The following is a 19,714-nucleotide window of genomic DNA, read 5'->3' as shown; positions in this document are numbered from 1 at the left end:
TTTAGATTTAGACAGTAATGAGTTCTATAAGGGGAGCTAGTAGCAAACCTGGCAATGTTATTATAGGATATAGCTAGTTTGTTAAGGTTCTTTTTGGAGAGGTTAGTGTAGATGGGATATGCATAAAGAAGGGTTGAGAGTAAATGAGTTCTAGCTATAGTGGACTTAGCTAATGGTGTTAGATATAGTTTTATTCTATACAGGGATCCTAATTTTCTGTTGACTAGTTTTACTGTGGTATTTATGTGTGGATCAAAGTTGAGGTTATTGTCTATTGTGATTCCTAAGAGTTTAGTGGTCAGATCAGGGGAAATAAGGGTGCCATTATTAGATATGAGAGTGAAGTGTAAAGGGGTAGACTTTTGGGTAGGTGTGAAAAGTAAAAGTTTAGTTTTTTTGGCGTTTAGTAAGAGGCAGCGGTTGGAGAACTAGTTTTTTACTATATTGAAAGCTTTTTGTGTATGGGACTGAAGTTCATCCTGAGAGGAGGCAGAGCAGACAATAGTAGAATCATCTGCATATTGAATACATGTGAAGAGTGGAATGGCTGAGTGGAGGTCATTGATGTAAATGGAAAACAAGAGCGGGCCTAATATGGAGCCTTGTGGGACACCTAATGAGATAGGAGATGATTGGATAGAGTGTTTTGCCAGAGTACAGCCTGCTGTCTGTTTTCCAGGTAGGATGTGAACCAGTTCATGGATAGTGGATTTAGTGAGTGGGACTTTAGGATGTGTAGAAGGATTTGGTGATTAACCATGTCAAAAGCTTTTGATAAGTCAACAAAGACTGCAGAGGAGAGGATATTTTTATTGCGGTTTTCGTTGATACAGTTTGTGAAGGAAAGCAAGGCAGTAGAGGTGCTGTGAAAAGGTCTAAATCCATGTTGACAGTTTGCCAGTAGGTTGTAATGGAGAAGATGGTTCATTAGCTGTTTGTGGACACATTTTTCCATTATTTTTGCAATTAGGGAGAGCAGTGCTATGGGACGAAAGTTGGACATTTCGTTGGAGCTTCCACCCTTGTGTAATGGGATAATGTAAGAAATTTTCCAGATGGATGGGATTATACCTTCATTTATGGTTCTATTTATCAGTATGGAAATGGGGTAAGCTATGACTTTAGATGCTATTTGCAGGAATTCTGATGGGAGTTTGTCAGCTGAGGGGGTAGTTGGTTTTAGCTTTTGGAGAAGGGAGTGAATGTATGATGTGGGCACTGGTTCTAACTTGAATACTGGGGGAACCTTGGAGGTGGGAGTTTGTAGTTTAGTGATATCAGAGGATAGGTGGCTGGCTAGAGTTTGGATAGTATTGGTAAAGAAAGAGTTAAAGGCATTGGCTATTTCAGTTAAATTGTCAGAGTTAACACCTAAGGGGTTAGGGGTAATAGTCTCTCCTGGAAGAATAAGTTTATTAATAGTAGACCAAAACTTTTGAGGTTCCTTGAGGAAGGATTGTTGTAGGTGAAGGTAGTAATTCTTTTTGTCTAGTAGGATGGCTTTTTTTGTAATATTTCTTTCCTGTCTAAAGGTTAGATGGTCAGTAGAGTTCTTAGTAGTTCACCATTTAGCCCAGGATTTGTTTCTTTGGATGATTAGTTGCCTAGTTTTGTTTGAGAGCCAAGGAGCAGGTTTAGCTTTCATTCTAATACAGCGCATAGGGGCATGGTGGTCCAGGATTGTTAGAAATGTAGAGTTAAAGTATTCAACTGCTTTGTTAATTGGGAGGGATCTTAGAGATGACCAATTACATTGTTTAAGATCTGTTTGGAATTGTTCAGGGTTAAAATGTTTTTTGCTGCAAACTGTTCTAATAGTGTTAGGGAAGGTCGGGTTGGTTTTATGTCTGATTATGTATGTTAGCAGGTGGTCATTAAGGTCATCTGGGAGGGTTCCTGCAGTATAAGCTTGGTGAGGGCTATTAGTTAGAATCCAATCCAAGGTGCTTTCTTTTTTATTTAGTTTGTTGATTCTGGTGGGTGAATTAATAGCTTGTGAGAAACCATAAAGGGTAATGTGGTTGGAGGGGTTTGTATTGTTACATGAGTTCCAATCAATGTTAACGTCTCCTAGGACTATGGTTTCTTGTGGGAGTTGAGAGGAAAGTCCATTAAGTATTTGTTCAAGTATACTAATGTAGTTACCTGGGGGAAGATAGATGCAGATAATATTTATAGCTTTATCTCTGTTGAGCTGGAGTTTTGAGATAATTATTTCACTGCTGAAGTCTAAAGGTAGGTTAAGATTTATGGTACTAAGTTGTATGTGTGCTTTATAGAGAATTGCTATTCCTCCACCTTTTTTCAATGTGTGGTCAACACGAAAAATACTATAGCCTGGAGGTGTGATTTTGTTATCTTTTATTGTGGGTTTTAGCCATGTTTCTGATAAGCAGAGGATATCAAATTGGTGGACATCAAGGAGGGCATGAACATGAGGGATTTTATTGCATATGCTACATATATTAAGATGAGCAATGGAGAGTGAATTGGGTGGGTTGATAAGAGGTAAAGTGTTATATTTGGTTTGGGAATTATTTATAGTGACAGGGATAGATGTTGGGTTGGGATTAGAATGAATGTCCCCATCTTTTAAGGTGTGAAGAAATATAAAGTATTTTGGTTGGAGAGCTTTACAGTAAAAGTTAATTGTTTGTTTAGTTTTTAGCTTGTTATATTTGATGTGTACCAGTCTATGAAATTTAGCAATTAGGTGGGTAGGTTTAGACATACTAGTTTGAAAGTTAGGTTGTTTTGTTATTGTAGGTGTTAAAGTGTGTTTGGATGGGATGTGGAGGGTGTAGCTGAGAGGTTCTTCATAGGAAGACAAGAGATAAGTAGTAGATAGAGTTGTTAGGAGTGTGATAAGTAATGGTATTTGTAGTAGGTAAGGCATGATTGGGTGGGATTTGAACTAGTGTTAGAGGTAAGTGTTTCGGTTGGAGGGAGGTATAGAGGGGTATGTTAGGCGGTATTCTTGTAGGAGGGATTAGTTTGACAGGTAGGAGAGAGGTGAGTTATTGGTGGTAGCGTTATAAGGTGTGAATGGATGTGGAAATGAAGGGAGGAATATGATAGGAGTAATTTATGGTTTGGGTGTGTCTATTGGAGGGATAAATGTAGGAACAGTGGGGTTGGGTGGGAATTGGGGGTAGGGTGGGGGAGCGGAGTGAGTCCACAGGGCAAACGGAGCGGGTAGAGACAAAAGAGTGGACTTTCAAGGAGGACAATCTGTTAAGTAGGTGAGTTCAATGGAGAAGTCACAAGTGAGAAAGGATGGGAGTAAGACTGTGAGACTAGCAGGAGGTGAGAAAGGGTAGCAATAGAGCAAAAGTGTAGAAGACAGTATGAGAGGGAGAAAGAGTGAGTTAAGGAGAAGCAATGACTAAGAGAGTGGGAAGTAGAGGTATGGTACAGCAGATGAGTGTAGGAATAGAATTGCAGATAGTTAGAGGAGAGGCGCCAGTTAGTGTCTAGTCATTAAACAGCTTCAAAGATACATTTGCAGGGAGTCTGGTAATGGAGAGAGGGGGTATACTACTACCTGTGAGGGAGAGAGACATTGGATGTAGGGGAATGTTTAAGAGACCATAGAATAAGTGGTTTGGTAGATTGGCTGCTGGCAGTCCTGCTAGGGAAACTTGTCTAACCTAGCAATGTCATTTATTTTTTATTTATTTTACATTTGTTAACCGGGGGTGTCTGACTGAGCCAAAAAGGCCCTTTTTCATCAGAGGCCCGGGGAGAAAAGCTCCACAAAGAAAAATTACAGACACATTTAGTTATTTAGACATGATCAGTATACACACAAATTACAAGAGACATGTTTTTACAGTTGTATGCGGCACAAACAGTTACAGTGGAGAGAACAATCAAAAAAATATTAATTTTAAAAATAAAGGTAAGTAATAGGTTTGTGGTGTACGGCTGAACTTTGGAACGTAGGTAGAATACATACATAGTACACAGGTACAGTACATACATTGTAGATTACCAGTGTTTGTGAGTAAGATTGAACAACTATTATCAGTTGCTCTAGATTTAGTATGTATATGTTATCCGCTTTCACTAGCCTGGGGAGCAATCATGGCACTGCCAACTTTGCTTGAGACATTGCCTGATGAGGTCTTTAAAGGAGGCTTTGGATGATGTGTTTTGAATGCTAGTAGGGACAGAGTTCCATTTTTTAGCCACCGAACTACTATATAGTGCATCTCCAAAGCTATTGTAGCTGTTGGTGACTTCTAGTAGTAGTTTGCTTAATGATCTAAGAGGCCTTTTGGCTGAGTGATGTTGTACTAGGTTTTTGAGGGCAGGACACTTATTGGGGAGGTAATAGATAGAATGACAGAGGCAGAGCTGATTGTAGGTTAGGAGGTTGGGCAGTTCAAGCCAGTGGAGCTGTCTCAAAGCAGTACAGTGATGAGTTCTATATGAGCAATTTGCAGCAAAGTGGGCAATTCTGTTATAGCAAGCTTCCATTTTGCTTAGTTCAGTTTTGTTGAGATTAGTCAGAATGGGAGATGCATAGAGTAGGGTGGATAGAAGTTGGGAGCGAGCAATGGCTGATCTTGTGTTGTTGGTAAGAAATGGTTTGATACGGTAGAGTGACCCCAGTTTGGCATGTACTTTTTTAATAATTAAGTTCAGATGACTATCAAATTTTAGGTGGGAGTCTATGGTTATTCCCAATAGCTTAACCTGTGCCACTGGAGCAATTGGAGTAGCATTTGTGGAGTAGATAGTGAATTGACTGTTAGTTTTTTGTTAGAACTGGTTATAATCATAAGCTGAGTTTTCTTTGGATTGAGGATAAGTTGGGCTTTGGTAAGGTAGTTTTCAACGTCAGAGAATGCTAGTTGAGTTGTTTGCAGGAGGGTGGGAATGTTTTGTGCAGCACAGATTAAGGTAGTGTCATCTGCATACTGAATTATAGATGCATGCTGTGTGGAGGTGTGGAGGTCATTTGTGAAGACTGTGAATAGTAGTGGTCCTAAATTAGAACCCTGTGGGACTCCTATAGTTATGGGCAGCTGAGGAGAGAGAGAATTGTCCCATTTCACATTTTGATACCTGTCAGTTAAGTAGCTTTGGAACCAGGTAAGAGTGGAATTAGATAGATGATATTGGTTTAGTTTGTTTAGCAGGATTTGGTGTGAGACTGTGTGAAATGCTTTGGACATATCCAAAAAAAGAGTTGACACTTGCAGGCCTTCATTTTTGAGACGGTTTACTGTGTCTGTGAAGCAGAGGAGAGCTGTAGTGGTACTATGGGCAAGTCTGAAACCATGCTGAGTAGGTGACAGGATGTTTCAGTCTAGGAGATAGTTTAGCATCTGGGTATGGATGCATTTTTCTAGGATTTTGGCCAGGGGGGAGAGTAAAGCAATGGGTCTGTAGTTATTAAGTTCAGTGGAGGTCCCGCCTTTATGTATGGGTGTAACATAGGATATTTTCCAGAGTTTGGGCACATAGTTTTCAACAATTGTTCTGTTTATGAGAGTGGAGACTGGGATAGCAATAGCATCTGCTGCGAGTTTCAAGAAATAGCTGGGGAGTAGGTCGGCTGCTGTTGATGAGGTTTTTAGTTTGGAGAACATGCTTTTGATTGAAGTGGTGGAAACTGTTTTGAGGGTAAAGCTTGTATTAGTGTTATTTGTGTTGGGGGGGGGTAGTGAGGAAGGAACTGTCCTGTGATACTAAGGATAGAACTGAGTTCACAAAGTGGGAGTTGAATTGTGTTTTGATGAGAACTTTAGTGTCAGGGGTGGTTGGTTTGGGGGTAGCCTTTTGGGTGGATTTTAGTAGCTGGTTTACATTTTTCCAAAATTTTTGCGGGTTGTGTTGGTATTTAGTTTGTAATGTTGTGTAGAAGGATTTTTTGTCCAGCCTAATGCATTTTTTTGCACGGTTGCGCAGTTCTTGGTACTTAGTTAGGCTTTGTGTTTCTTTGTTTTTTTGATAGTAACGCCAGGCAGTGTCTCTGGACTTGAGGATTTGTTTGGTTTCTTTACTGAGCCAGGGGTTTGTAGAGGTTCTAACCTTGATTTTGTGCAATGGAGCGACAGTGTCTAGGTGTTGTAGAAATGTTTTGTTGAAATATGCTACAGCCTGGTCAAGTGGGAGGGTTTTTAGGGGGGTCCAGTCACAGTTACACAGTAAAGTGTTGAGGACCTCAGGAGAGAATTTTTGTGTTTCTAGTGGATATATAGTTAGTGGTTTTGCATATGCTTGTTCTACTACGTATAAAGTATATTATGTTGTGGTCACTTAAGGTGTCTGGGAGACTGCCTGTGTGAGGGTACAATGTGGGGTTGCTAGTTAGGACCCAGTCAAGGATGGATTCCCTTTTAGATTTTTTATCACACCTAGTTGGAATTTGGACTAGTTGCTGGTAGCCATGGAGATTTATTAGATTACTTGGTGGTTCTGATATACAGGTGAACCAATCTAGGTTGAAGTCCCCCAGAATAAGGGTTTCTTGTGAGTATGTGGAAGAACACCAGGATAAGAAGTCTTCAAGGCTAGCAGGTGTATTACCAGGTGGAATATAGATCACAATTGTGGTGATGACCTTTTTAGGTGAAGTTGAAGTTGTGAGATAAGTATGTCCCAATTATTGGGACATACATTAAACATTAGAATAAGCTCAAATTTCTAGGATCTGTTGTAACACATACTTTCACTGTTTTGTAGTGGGCTGGTTTCTCAGGGAGCTGACAGATGAGGTTCCAGCTCGGACAAATATGTTGAGGCTTCCAGTTGGGTGAGGTCTAGTGATTTAGTACAGGGATGTACTGGGTCACAGGTTTCACTGTCTTGTAGTGGGCTGCTTTCTCAGGGAGCTGATAGATGAGGTTCCAGCAAGGACAAATATGTTGAGGCTTCCAGTTGGGTGAGGTCTAGTGATTTAGTACAGGGATGTACTGGGTCATGGGTTTCACTGTCTTGTAGTGGGCTGGTTTTTCAGGGGGCTGATAGATGAGGTTTCAGCTTGGACAAATATGTTGAGGCTTCCAGTTGGGTGAGGTCTAGTGATTTAGTACAGGGATATACTGGGTCACAGGTGTTGGACAAGCACTGGGCAAGGTGCACAGCAGCCAGCTAGAGGGCAGGAGAGAAAGTTAGAAAATTAGCCCAAAATGGCCAATGAACTACAGATTTCTGGGCTGAAACCACTCCTCCAGGGACAGATAGGCTGCTCAAAGCTCCTCTCTCTCACAAGTGAACAGAGAAACTTCCTTCTATCCAAGTAAGGTATGGAGAAACACAGTAACTTGTAACACAGCCCTGAATTCAGCACTAACCTGAAAACTGGACTATACTAGCTTAGAAAGGTGGGAAAACAAATATATTGTTTTGTTTTTTTTTTTTGTTTGTTTGTTTTTTTCAGAAAATAAAGCAGATACAATCAAAGAAACACTTTAAATGCACAAAAATGGCTATCACACTTAAGTGTGTAGCCTACAACAGTTAAACAGGTAATTTAAACACAACAATGACTTTGTTAAAGTGCAGGCAGTAAAATAAGTACAATGTGTAGCTGAAACAAGCTTTTTGAATTACAGAAACTCTAAAAAAATGGTGTTTTAGGCAGAATTAGCTAAAGGCAGCTAGAAAATGCAGAAATGTGTTCACCTATTTACTTGCTTCCACTTAAAACCTTTTATTAGATTAAGCTAAGTGTCTTAATTTAGGCATTCACATATCAGCTCTGTATATATTATGATCTGTATACTTTTACACCCCATCCCCAACCTCAGCTACTCAAGATTGTAGATTACTAGCATAAACATGCTTTTGTCTAGCCTTTTGTGACATCCCTGCACTGGCCCAGTAATCAAGGAGCCTCAATCCTCACCACTATAACCAGTGAGTGATTTGCACATTGGGAGGATGACAAGTACCCACACAGTAAAGTACAATTTACCTTAAGAGCACACAGAGACCACAGTCATTCTGGAGCTGGTTTCTCCCTCTTTCTCCAGATCCCCATTAAGACTCCCCACTGGCACAGCTATAGGGTTCAAATCTCAGAAGAGTGGTCAAACCAAAACCTCCAGCACCCTCTCTGTCCCACCAGTGCTTCATGTACCTGCTCAAGTAGCTGACACACAGACACTTTGAGATTTGATTTATATACAAGAACACAGACACTCTTGGGGAGGGCTGGCACAGGTTCACTAGCTATGCCCCCTTCTGCCCAGATTATAAGGTAATAATCACTGCCACCAACCACCCTGATCAGCTACTATAAGGCTACTGTGTAATGTTACTATTATCCAAATGGTAAGTGTGACCAAGACTTTAAGGCTATTTAGGAGTGGCCTATACAGTGTCAACAAACACATATGCAAGTACTCCTAACAGCTTAAATATCTCTAAACAAACCAGCCACAATTAAAAGGTTTCAATAAATGTAATAATAAATAATAAAAGAACAAGACAAAACTCAATAACTCAATACAGTGACAACAGAGTTCAGAATCACAGGAAATATTTTAAAACAACATTGCAGGACAGTCTCACATAAATACAGAAAACATCTAAACTAGTCTTACTATATTTCTATCTATCTCTAAGAGAAATCACGGTAATCTAAGTCTTACTTACAGAGCAAGGCAAATGTAATGCTGATAAAGATGTTTCTAGGTCCAAAGACAAATGCAAAATGCACAGACACACTCTCAGAGTTAGTTCTTAAATTACTATTAAACATTACTGGTGGGTTATCTCAGATTACATCACTCTTTGTCACCTCCGCCCTCTGTTCCTAGGCTAACACAAACTTAAAAATTTAGCAGCTCTGTGTAAAAAATACTTATCCCTCAGAAATCTGCCTAGAACTGAATGTCATAATACAGTTAAACACTTTTACATTTAAAACCTGTAATTATTCCTGCTTCCAGACAATAGAAAGAAACTCTAGCTGTAGACATCCTGTCTTTTTGCTGTATTTACTTACTTTATAGCACATAGTAAACAATTTCAACTTATTTTCTGGAAGTTTTGCAGGTTAACACTGTATGTTCCAACTTATTATCAACACATACATTTGCACAGGTATATACATTTCTGTTCTTTTCCAGTAGGGTACACTGTTTTTTTTTTAATTCTTGAAGCTCAGTACATAACATACAGTTCAATATATACTTCTGCACCAGTAGGTTAATATACACATAACATATCATTTTCTTAGATTTGTATGACACGCATGCAAATTATATTATTATTCACAAATGACATAGAATTATTTACAAAATTCCAGCTAGCTGGGCTGGCAGAGGTCATACCTTTTTTCTCATTTTGCATTGTAATGCATAAGTTTGTTAGTATTAAAAAATAACTAAAAAGAAAGGAAAATTGTGGCTGTTTACTTTAGTATGTTTATAACACAGAAGAACAACTAAAAGTGATTTTCTATAAAACATGCAATTTATATCAAGAAAAGTTTCATAGAAATACTTTTAAGAACAGAAACTGTTTTGCTTACAGCTGTCTTTTTCTTCCTCCTCCCTTGTCCTCCATGTACTTCCAAATATTAATGACATGAAGAGAGGCAAATGCCTTTCTGTTCCCCACAAGTTTAACAAAGTCAACAGCAGTTCACTTTCCACTTTTTCTTATTCAGCAGTATTTCAGAAATGTGATCGATGCTTTGCAGCCTCACATTCATTCACTAATTTCAGTGTTGCTGGTTTTCTACTTGTTCACTTCCATCTCTCTTTACTGGCAATGTCTCTGCATGTGCTTTATTTCAGATGAATGAAAAGTCTTCTGCTTGATAACTCACTTTTTTTGGGCAAACTTTTATACTTTCTCCTTAGCTTGTTCTGCATCAAAAAATGGCTTTAATCTACCAGGAAAACAAATTCTGAAGACAGCTGGATACAGCAGCTTGAATCTCACAACTGCTTCGCAAGACTGCCTGACTGATGGAATAAATGTTTCTCTTTTTTTCTGGTGTTCATTGAATAATCATTTTCTACAAACACTCTGTTGCCCCCAAGTTTTAATACTTTGCCCTTCTGAAACAGTTTTGCCAGGATCATCTCTTTCTGCTGGTAGGTATGCATCTTTATTTATACAGATCTTGGCTGCTTCCTTGTGGACAGATTTGGAGCACATACACAGTGTGCCCTTTCAATTAACAATTCCTGTTGTGGAATACCAGTCCAGTATCTTATTTGTGCTTTCATAAAATTAATACTGTCTATTCCTACTAGTTTCACTGGTACAGCAAAAAATCTCATATTTTCCTTATGTGCGCACTCCTGTAAGTCTACCATTTTTGAAACATCTGTTCTTGAGCAGTCTCATAGTCAAACAGCCTTTTCTTCATTTTGACCTCTGATTTTTGCAATTTTATCAGCTCATATGAATATCTGTTTAAAGCTTCTTCTATTTCTTTCTAGCCTTTTGTTATTTGAGTTGATTTACTCCTTCAGTGTTTTTTATTTTAATCAGCTCAGAGCATATCAGATTTATTTTTTATCTAGCTACTTGAAGTCATGCCTTTCACCAAAGCTGGAGCTTGAACTCCTTTGTGCTGAACAGCTGCAGGATTTTCCCAACCACTATGTTTTCTCTTCATCGTTTCTAATTGATTTTCTTTCAGGCTCTCTTAGTTTCAGATTTGCTGCATCCAAGCAGTGTACTTAGTAAATGAATTTACTAAAAATAACAGAGTTCCTGACCCTTGTCTTTCAGTTCCTTTTTTTCTCAGTGGGTGAGCTGAAGTCAGGCTATTGGTCAGTGTGGGCCTAGAACAAAAACAGCTGTTAAATGTATAATTAGTGGGGCAGATAAAATATTATATGACACCTATAAGAATCAACCAGAGGAGGTTAAAAAAGACTGGGAAAAGAGACAGGAAATGGAATTTAACAAGAAACAAAGGAAGGACATCTCTGTGTCTTCCAGGTATACAGCAAAGTTCAGAAAGTTTAGGATTTTTGATTGGGCGTGTTTGCTTAGACATTTTATACCCCAAGCAGACTTCAAAGAATTTTTCCTCGTGTAAATAGCAAATAATGGGAAAGAGAGAGGTAACTGGGGCTCTGCCATGGACTGCTGCGAGAGAAGGTTGTTTTTTTCCTGAAATTGTTTCCTTGAAATTTGTACTCATTTATTGCTCTCTTCTATTCTGTATATTGCTGTGTGTTTTCTTTACACTGCAATTCACTTGTATTCTGTTGTCTGTTGCATATTTAAACTAGGAAATAAATCACAGTTGCCACGGGTCATAATGCCACATTTCTTATAATTTAACTTCAGACCATGGTCCAGGCAGCACTTATGGTGAGTGTTAGTCTCTTCTGAAGAATCTGAAAGTCTGGAACTCTGTTATGGAGTTAATAACAGTTTTACATTTGCAGATGAATGCAAAATTGGTAAGCTACAGGCCCCTGATGACTCCCAAAGAAGTAATTACAAAACAAAAGTGGTCCTAGGACTAATCTCCTGGGGGGGGGGGGGGCACTGCTAGTAACTACACTTATCACCTCCTGTCAGCTAGCTTCTGTATCAAATTATTATAAACATAGCTATCATATGGTAATTAGTACAGAATATTAAAAACGTATTATTTGATTAGTGACATATACCACTCAGTTTGGCAGTATCAATGCAGGACTGCATTTCACATTATACCATGCAATAATGATTCATAGTAGTGCATATGTTTGTGATCTTAAAACGTCTGAAGTTCTCTTAATACCTTGTCCTTCAAACCACTGTACCTGCCTATTCATAAAGGACTGCAAACTCAAGTAACACATCATAATACTGTTTCTTGTGAGACATCATGGTTAACGTCTGTAAATAATGTATATTATCTATGCTTCTTTGAGTTATGGTCTAAATCATACATTTTTGCAAATGATGGACAATAATCTGCTTATAAATATTTTCTGAAAATCATGCTCCCAACTTGCTGCTCTCCTCAGAATTTCTTGAACTTTCCATGGTATTTTCAAAGTTGTTTGCATTATGTACACTGTTAATAAAGTCTATTGTATTCTGCTGTTTTATTTTTCGTTGTCATTGTATATAAATTTTTGGAGCTTATCTCCACAGACCTCTATGAAAATGGGTGGATAAATAAAATGGAATAGTAAAAAATTACATGTAGGTGTTAACACAAAGGAAACTTGCAAAAGTATTTAAGTAATATTTTAACAATTTATACTCAATTTTAGGGATAAGGCGCTCCCAGCTACAAACATAGAAATGGACACTACATTATCTGTAGTTGACAGAGGTTTGTTTCTTACCTGGGCTGATGACAGACAGCATTTCTTTCCAAATGCTGTACTGCAGGGGGCCTCTGTATACCCCAAGACTTAGGCTGCCAGAAACCAGTTCAGCATTAAATACACCTTTCCTCTCATTTGTTTGGTTTTCTTCCTCCTCTTCCTCTTCTAGTCTTTTTATGATGTTGGTGATAAAGAACAAACAGTATAACTTATTTCACTTACAATGGGCAGGGTTTTAAACAAACAGAAAGAAATCATTGTAGCTACATACCTTTTTATTTCATCTGTGATGCCCTGTGTGGAAGAGACCAAACATTTTATAATGTTACTGTGCATCTGTATGGAGACTGGAATGAATATATATATATATATATATATATATATATATATATATATATATATATATATATATATATATATATAGCAATATAAAAAAGACAACAGCTATGTTTTTCAGGTAAAACATTTCTCTGTAGTAGACTCATTAGCATTTAACTCTACACTGAATACCATAAAGAATGCTTGCATAGCTTCCTTTATCATTGTCTGCATTTGCTTGTGACAGAATATCAGAAGTTAGCATATTGGTAGAGTCTGTTTTAGATACTAACCTTCACATTTCCTCCTTTGCCTGCTTGCTTTGACAGTCAGTTGTATTGTAAACTACATACAAGAAAGTATCATGAGCATAAGTGTGCTTTACTAAATAAAATGCTCATTAATAATGCTAGTAATTATATGAATTATTTGTTGAGAAAAGACTTGTTAAGACTGTATTAATAATCGAAAACATGGCAACTTAAATTCAGTCAGTGCAGTTTGAATGGCGGAGGTGAAAACCCTGAAAAGCAGAACCCAGCAGAGGGTAAGCAGTAGCAAGCAAAAGAGATGGACAAAATGTAGTCATAAGAAATGGCTTACTGGTACACTAACAGCATCAAAAATCACCAGAGAATACAGATTAATACTGAGATGTATAGGGAGAGGCAATCAACAGTAGGAAAAGGAGCTCTGATTATTATTACCCTAAACTCCTCCACTAATACAAAACCACTATAATCCACTAATGATACTATCTGCCATTTTATAACCCTCTTACACACAGACGTCATCACTACCCGCATCTTGTAAAAGCAGACTGGCTTTCAATAACAGCATTAACCGCTTTTCTCTTATCTACCCTTCTATTCAGGCTATTTGTTCAGAATTAAATGCTGACCACCCCCTTCCAGACTTATAGTCAATACCTCTATCTACTCCCCTGAACCACCAGTGAGATTGTATCTGACTCCTTAAACCGTAGTGATGCTTCCTGGAATTCTTCAAGGATCATCCTGGTGATTTGCCTTGGTGTCAAAGTTCCCTGATCATAATAATTCAAAAAACATGATACATACAACTGAAAGATCTAATTTTAGAGTTTACTTAATGAGGAACACAAATGTATTGATATGTGACTTCTGCATAGTGTAGCAAAACAGATGCTCAATGTGAATCATATGATGTCCGCTCTTATCACTGTTGCAGTATACTTTACACTTGGGATATCCTGCTGGGATAGTGTAATGTCTGACCGGTATACCAAAGCCTTTATATTACCCCAGCATTGTATGTCAGGCATATGCTCTTCACGCAAACATGGGCTATAACGGGGACATATGGGCACACAATCATCATAACTTCTTTGCTGCCAGTCCAAATGCCTAGTGAGAATTTCAGTCTGTACACCTTTCATTGAGATGGCTCCTACTGAGCCTCTAACAACCTCCCTAGACTACATGAAAAGAGACATGGTGGAGCTCTCGGATTATGTAGCCCAGGCAGGTATGACCATATCCCTGAGCAGCATTCTACCATCACCCAGAATAATACCACAGTACAAGCAGAAAATGATTGATTTCAACAATTAGCTAAGTTTTTGGTGTCATTCTAAGGGGATCCAGTATTTGTCTGCCTGGAATGACATGACTGACAGACCTCGATGCTTTGCCAGAGATGGCCTGCTTCTGTCACCCCTGGGCTTCCGGATACTGGCCAAGGCTCTTGTCACCCCTATAGAGCCTTTTTTAGGTGGTTTTCCAAATACCAAATTACCACCATAACAGCTACAAACAAATGCAATCTGAGAGTCATGCTGCTCAATGCTAGAAGTCTAAATCTCAAAATGCACTCACTCGAAGCACTCCTTAAAATGGAGAACATCAACATTTGTGCTGTAACAGAGACCTGGTTCAAGACAGCAGAAAGCACCCCTGCACTACCAGGCTATAACTCATTCCACACCTTTCGGCCCCAGAACTTGGACCGAAGCTCCAAAGGCGGTTGTGTTTCCATATTCATAAAAGATGCACACACCTCCAGACTGGTAGCCCAACATAACGCATCTGAGATACTTCAGGTGCATATTTATTTATTTATTTATTTATTTATTTATTTCCAGTTTGATTACCGGGGAAGTCCACTGGGCCCTGAGACCCGTTTTCAGTGGTGGCCCGCGGAGAAAAGCTCCAGATGTACAAATATAAAATACAGAAATATAAAATATGAATGATACATTGAGGTGATCAGTTTGTACAATAGAAACATTAATTATTGCAACAAAGTCAAATACTACTTCACTAAGGTTATTCTAAAAGTTTATACAATCGTAAGCTGTTCTTATAGGGTAATTTAAGACAAAGCATTATTTGAGTACATGAGCACATTCTTAGAAGGTTATACATTTGTAAAGGAATTCTTATAGAGTAGTTTGAGAAAATGCAATTATATAAGCACATAGAGAAGAGAGTTAAGAAATCTATTTACAATATTTACATGAAGCAGTATGAAGATAAGTCTTTGGGACATTTTGAGTGCAATGGAGCACTCCATGTGGTATGAATATGTACTTGGATAGTTTTTTTTAGTTGAGGTGGACTAAAGGGCAGCCTCACCTTTTTACACTCTAGGTAGGATATTTGTGAGTTTTTGAATAGTTTTAGGTAGGGTGAAAGCAGGTGCATTTCCACTTAGTGGACAGATGTTTGAAAAGCAGAGTTTTGAAATTTTCAGTGCTTGATATAGTTCTTAAAGAGGAAGGGAGAGAGTTCCAAGCCTTACCGATAGTGAAGGAGAGGAGAAGTTGGCCAGCAGGACTTTTAGGTTTGTAGATATCAATCAGATGTTGATGTTCAGATCTGAGAGATCTCTTAGGGGTGCAGGGAGGAAGGATATTAGCTAGAGCAGGACAGTTAGATGGCTGAAATATAAGTTTGTGCGCTGTGGTGAGCTGCAGATAGGTTAGGTAGTTTGGTGGTTCTAGCCAATTTAGGGGTTGAAGGGAAAGGCAATGATGGGTGGAGTTTTTACAGTTTGACGCAAATTTAGAGATTTTGTTGTAGCAGCTTTCTAGTTTGGAGGTGCTGGAGTATGACAAGTTGGTTAAGAGTGGGGCTCCATAAAGTAAACAGGGCAAAAGGTAGGTAGTGGCCAGAGTGTGCCTTGTGGTGAGAGAGAGAAAGCGATTATTCCTGTATAGCATGCCTAGTTTTTGATGTTTTTTTTTAATATTTTGTTGAATGTGTATGTCGAACTTTAGGAATTCGTCAACTGTAACACCGAGGAGTTTTGCAGAGGGAACTACTTCGATAGTGGATTTAGAGTTGCTAAGGACTTTGAAAGTATCTTTATTGAAGGAGTAAGATTTTCTAGGGGAGAAGAGGAGAATTTTGGATTTGTTAGCATTAAGGGAGAGGTGCTTTTTATGCATCCAGTTTTCAGTAGTTGAGAAGGCAGCTTGGGTTTTGAGAAGCAGTTCAGAGCAGTTTGTGGCAAAGCAGACTATGGGTGAATCGTCTGCGTATTGAATAATTTTGGCATCAGGGATAGCAGAATGAAAGTTATTAATAAAAATATTAAAGAGCATGGGTCCCAGGATGGATCCCTGTGGTACACCTGTTTGGGTGGGTAGGAAGGAGGAGATGGAGTTTTTCCATTTGACTGCCTGAGACCTATCAGATAAGTAGCTAGAGAACCAGGCTAGAGAATTAGGAGATAGATGCAGGTTTGATAGTTGAAGGAGAAGATGATTATGAGAAATAGTGTCGAAGGCTTTAGAGAGATCAAGCAAGACCGTAGAGACGAGGTGACCCGAGTCTCGGGCTTGATTGATAGTTTCTAGGTAGGATAATAGAGCAGTAGTAGTGCTATGACCAGAACGAAAGCCATGTTGGGTAGGTGTTAGAAGATGGTTTTGGGTTAGAAAAGGCATAAGTTGGGAGTGGACACACTTTTCTAAGATTTTAGAGATAGGTGAGAGTAGAGCAATGGGGCGAAAGTTTGAGATGTTGGTGATCTTGCCTCCTTTGTGCAGTGGAAGGATATAAGCTGAGCGCCATAATTTGGGGACGTAAGATTCGTTAATAGATCTGTTAATAATGATGCTGATCGGGAGTGCTATCCCATCTGCAGCACATTTTAGAAAGGAGGAGGGAATATTGTCAGGGGCATTAGAGCAGGGTTTAAGTTTAGATAGAAGTTTTTTTATGAAGTTAATAGAAACAGGTTTGAGCTCAAATCCAAGGAGAGGGTTATCAGAGGAATTGGAAGGAGAATGAATGGGAACAGAAGGGATATTAGTAGGGAAGGTCTTAGTTAGGTCAGATATTGTTTGTAAGAAGAAAGAATTAAATTCTGAGCATTATTCTAGGTCAGATTTATTTGGGTCAGGACTGGGATTATTTTTGGAACCGGAATTAAGGAGAGAGTTTATTGAGTTCCAGAATTTTTGGGGGGTTTTGTTATTGTTAGATTGGAGATTGTAGTAATAGGATTTTTTGTCCTTGGTATCACCATCAGATATCATTGGATAAAACAACAATTCAGGTCATAGCCTGCTACAGGTCCCCAACCATGTCCCAAGACTCACACGACATGTTCCTAAGCAACTAGGAGAATATTAGGGTCCAACTTAACACTCTCATACTGGGTGACTTCAACTACCCCTACATTAACTGGGAAAACTACTCATGTATCAATACTTGCCTAATGCTTTCTGGAATTCATTAATTCCAATGCTCTGGACCAACTCATTCTTACCCCCACTAGAGGTAGCAACATCCTTGACCTGGTCATTACTAACATGGGCGACCATTGTTCTACACCAATAGCCAACTCCTCCCTGGTTAGATCTGGCCACAAACTAATCACCTTGGAAATCCAAATCCCTCCCACTCCCCCCACCCCCACAAAGGTAACCACCAAGAAAAACTTCTTCAAAGCTAACTTTGGATTCCTAAAAATAGATGTAGCTAACTTCACAGCACCCATGCAAATGGAGAATAGTTGCACGACCACCGAAGCATACACCAATGCACTGTATGAACACACACAAAAATGCATGGACCTTGCTATACCCAATAGAACCAAGAAGGTCTCTTCCAAAAAAAGGAAGCCAATCTGGTGGTCCCCTGCCATAAACAAACTCTACAACAGAAGGAGCAAACTGATGCAGAATAAGGCGAAGTCCCAAGAGTGGAAAAACTCCCTTATCAGCCTCAACAAAAGGTTGAGAGCCATCATCAAATCCTCTAAATCTAGCTATGAAAACAGAATTGCAGCAGATAGTAAGGACAACCACAAGGCCTTCTATAGTTATGTAAAGAATCTCCATGGCAATACCCAGATTTGCTCTGAGCTACTGCACAATGGTACCTCCTATACCGAGCCAACGGATATTGTCAATATACTGGCCGACAGATTCAGTGCTAACTTTACCCCCCGCCAAAGGGGCACTCACAATACCAGTAGATTGCCAGGCACACAGTATTACTGTTGCACAGGTTAAAACAGCAGTGTCCAAGGCCAAGGCCAAGAATACAGCTTCTATGGGACCTGACAATATCCCTGGCTATGTTGTAATTGAACTACAGAGTGAACTGGTACCTCACCTGCGAGCCCTGTTCAATCACAGCCTCACCTCAGGCTTTGTCCCTACCAAATGGCATGCTGCTATATTCATAGGAGTGACTACAGACCCTGGGAATTATCACCCAATAAGCCTGACAAGTCTGATATGCAAAGCTATAGAACGCATCATCATGGACCTAATACACAAGATATAGGGAATCTCCAAACTCTAGATCCTACACAGTTTGGTTTTGTAAAGGGTAGATCATGCCTGCTCAACTTGTTCTACTTCTTTGAGTCAGTCACCAGAGCTGTGGATGAAGGCAAGGTGGTTCATACAGCCTACTTTGATCTGGCCAAGGCCTTTGATATCATTCCCCACTCAGGAATCATAGAAAAACTCACTGAGCTAGGCATCAACCCCTATATCTCTAGGTGGGCTGCAAATTGGCTCACAGATATAACCCACAGTGTGAAAGTAGCTGATTCCAAGTCAAACTGCTGACTAGCCACAAGTGGAGTTCCACAGGGTACAGTCCTGGGTCCTCTCCTGTTTGATATCTACTTCTCTGAAGTCCAGGCCAACACAAAGGGACTCTGGCTGACAAAGTTCACAAATGATTGCAAGTTGGGAGCTATTATTAACTCCCCAAGTGATGTTGACATCCTACAGAAAGGCCTCAATGACACCAACAACTGGTGTCAGAACCATGACCTTAGGCTCAATGCCAAAAAATGTGTCGTCATCCCCCTTGGGAAAAACCCGGTTCCCTTGAATTACTACATTGATGGTAATCCACTAAACGCAGAAAGTGTTATAAAAGATCTGGGAACACAGGTTGACAGCAACCTCTATTTTTCACCCACACATTGCCACTGTGGTCAGAAAGTCCTTCTATGTGACACATCTCATTACTAAGGGTTTTGGATCCAGGAAGAAAGAGGTCATTGTCTCCCTCTACTCTTCCCTCATAAGGCCAATCATCAAGTACAATGTCCCATTTGGCATGTACCTCACTAGACACCTGCAACAACTGGAGAGGATGCAAAAGTACCTCACAAAGAGGATCCTAGGCCTTAAACACTTGTCCTATATGGACAGACTCAAAACACTCCAACTATTCTCTGTCTCATACCACCTACTTAGAGGCAGTCTTTGCTTGTCTTACAAAGCCATGTCTGTCCCAGCTCTGTTAAAAATGCTACATCTAAAGAAATCCCAATCCCTCCACACCACATGCTCCAAAGACCTCAACTTCATTACCACAATCAACAGAACAAGCTGGAGGGACAGGTTCAAAACCCAGAGACTGCCCATGCTATGGAAGAGACTTCCCATACATGTCAAGCAGAGCACCTCTCTGGCCCTATTCATGAGAAATCTTGATAAGTGGATGGGAAATAGAAAAATCACCCCGGGGATCACTCCAGTGACTCTACTCGACAGAGGCACTAGGAACCTAGGTCAGGTGGCACGATGCCAGGGTAATCCTATGGGCTAGGGTTGTAAAGGCTCCAGGGCTATTAGCCTAGTACAGACCTATGAACCTAAAGTGCCTCATTGGGGTTTC

General features: G+C 39.5%; 1 protein-coding gene across 1 annotated transcript in view; it reads right to left on the bottom strand.

The window, feature by feature from the left end:
* Nucleotides 1-19,714, bottom strand: part of LOC122798676 (zinc-binding protein A33-like) — a 418,021-nt gene that overhangs the window by 158,969 nt on the left and 239,338 nt on the right. Inside the window, exons 4-5 of the mRNA XM_044067768.1 lie at nucleotides 12,529-12,551; nucleotides 12,276-12,427 (exon numbers count right to left, since the gene is read on the bottom strand). Of these exons, the coding sequence (XP_043923703.1) occupies nucleotides 12,276-12,427; nucleotides 12,529-12,551 (175 nt within the window). The remainder of the gene's footprint in view (nucleotides 1-12,275; nucleotides 12,428-12,528; nucleotides 12,552-19,714) is intronic.

This window comes from Protopterus annectens, chromosome 3.part1, assembly GCF_019279795.1.
Source record: "Protopterus annectens isolate FY-2018-M chromosome 3.part1, PAN1.0, whole genome shotgun sequence".
NCBI lineage: Eukaryota > Metazoa > Chordata > Ceratodontiformes > Protopteridae > Protopterus > Protopterus annectens.
The sequence above is the reverse complement of the archived record's forward strand: the minus strand, read 5'-3'. Positions and strand labels throughout refer to the sequence as shown.